The 2,218-nt window shown below is 39.6% G+C and overlaps 1 protein-coding gene across 1 annotated transcript; it reads left to right on the top strand.

Annotated features, from left to right (window-relative positions):
* The first annotated feature begins 208 nt into the window (after positions 1-208).
* GPR63 (G protein-coupled receptor 63) lies at positions 209-1,468 on the top strand. The gene has a single exon (XM_009649053.1). It carries the CDS (start codon positions 209-211, stop codon positions 1,466-1,468), a length of 1,260 nt encoding a protein of 419 aa, XP_009647348.1.
* The last annotated feature ends 750 nt before the right edge of the window (positions 1,469-2,218 follow it).

Below are 2,218 nucleotides of genomic sequence, written 5' to 3'. Positions count from 1 at the left end.
ATCATTTGGTTCCCATTGGTTTCAGAGACTCTTACTTTGTTTCTTTAAATTTCTTCTTTTTCAGATGGAAATAATGACATGAATTTAAGAACTTTGATGCTTTCAAAAGTTGCATTTTGATTTGTTAAATGACCAGGAATAAGATACTGCCTGAACAAGATGAAATGCCTTGAAGACCTTTGGTTCTGCTTTCATTTCTCCTGAAGCAATGGTTTTCTCAGCAATGTTGACGCTGGCCCACTCTGGGACCTCAAATGCTACTTTTATTGTTTATGAAAATCCCTATACGAATTTTACCACTCCCCAGTTCTTGCTTCGTAGTGGCACAACACAGCCATTGAGATATAGTTCAGGTGCCGTGCTCACTACTGAGAGAAGTACTTTTCTGGTAAACACTACAGCTATCCTGCCATCGCAAGAAGTTTTCAGGAGCTTGAGTTTGCCACTCCAGATCATTCTTTCTGCTGCTATGATATTTATCCTATTGGTTTCTTTCCTCGGAAACTTTGTTGTCTGCCTCATGGTCTACCAGAAGGCAGCTATGAGATCTGCAATTAACATCCTCTTAGCAAGCCTGGCTTTTGCAGACATGCTGCTGGCAGTGCTGAACATGCCTTTTGCTCTGATAACAATCATTACCACTCAGTGGATTTTTGGGGATATATTCTGCAGAGTCTCTGCCATGTTCTTCTGGCTTTTTGTCATAGAAGGGGTAGCCATTCTTCTTATTATTAGTATTGACCGATTTCTTATCATAGTTCAGAGGCAAGATAAACTGAACCCTTACCGTGCAAAGATTCTCATAGTGATTTCCTGGGCGGCATCCTTTGTTGTTGCTTTTCCGTTATCAGTAGGGAATCCTAACCTGCAGATACCCTCGAGAGCACCTCAGTGTGTTTTTGGCTACTCTACAAGCCCAGGCTACCAAGCCTACGTGATAGTTATCTTGCTAATTTCTTTTTTTATTCCATTCCTGGTAATGCTGTATTCTTTTATGGGCATACTCAACACGGTCCGTCACAATGCAGTTCGTATCCATAGCCACCCTGATAGCATATGCCTCAGCCAGGCCAGCAAACTTGGTCTCATGAGCTTACAGAGACCTTTTCAGATGAATATCGATATGAGCTTTAAAACTCGTGCCTTCACAACCATCCTGATTTTGTTCCTTGTCTTCATAGTCTGTTGGGCGCCCTTCACCACTTACAGCCTTATTGCCACATTCAACAGCCACTTCTACTACAAGCACAACTTTTTTGAGATAAGCACTTGGCTCCTTTGGCTCTGCTACCTCAAGTCTGCACTGAACCCACTGATTTACTACTGGAGGATTAAGAAGTTTCATGACGCATGCTTGGACTTGATGCCCAAATACTTCAAGTTTTTGCCACAGCTACCTGGCCATACAAGGCGGCGCATTCGACCCAGTGCCATCTATGTGTGTGGGGAGCACCGGTCGGTGGTGTGAAGCTGCGGTTGTTTGACAATGATTGTTATTTTCTGGGATTATTTGAATTTTGTTTTGTTTAATATGGCTTCTTCAGTGTGGCCGTATCTTATAACTTGATTAAATTTTCCAGTACTCTGTGCAATTTTGGGAGGAAAGATAGAGGGAGGGGAAGTGATTGGTTATAGTCGGGTTTACTACCAGAATACAATGTAAACGAAATAACAAATGTTACCTCTAGGATTCCATGGAAATCCATTCTTTTAAATGAAAACTACACTTGTAACATTTTGTCAGGTTTATGCTTACTAGGCCTGCAATTGCATCGAATTGTAGGGACTTTTTATGCTGCTAAGATACAGTATATTTAGTTGGTGTAATTTTTCTGAAAAATGTTGCTGCTGTCTGCCAATATATTAGAGCCAAAAAGTCTTATTAGATTACTTCTATTTAATTTTAACAATATTTCAGAAGTTTTCATGGTGACACTAGAAAACTTTTCTTTTTTTTAGTATTTCCATTAATATTTTTGTGCACTTTACAAAATTTACTATAGAATTTGTTCATTGGAATATTTTGTTCTGTATTGAAGGGTTATTATTATTATTTGTTATATTGGTGAATTGCAATGATAGACCCATGTAAGCTCTAAGAGGGCAATTTATGTTCGTATAGCGACACGTACGGTCACAATTTGCTATTTTTCTACCAATTGATCAAAAGTAGCATTAACTGCGCAGTTATCAGGGGAGTTGGAAGGAGAGAACGGAG

The sequence above is a fragment of the Egretta garzetta genome, unplaced genomic scaffold (assembly GCF_000687185.1).
Source record: "Egretta garzetta isolate BGI_Z169 unplaced genomic scaffold, ASM68718v1 scaffold231, whole genome shotgun sequence".
NCBI lineage: Eukaryota > Metazoa > Chordata > Aves > Pelecaniformes > Ardeidae > Egretta > Egretta garzetta.
The sequence above is the reverse complement of the archived record's forward strand: the minus strand, read 5'-3'. Positions and strand labels throughout refer to the sequence as shown.

Bases quoted from the DNA above. Each gene is read 5' to 3' on its own strand.
- GPR63 (XM_009649053.1), top strand. From the start codon at position 209: ATGGTTTTCTCAGCAATGTTGACGCTGGCCCACTCTGGGACCTCAAAT.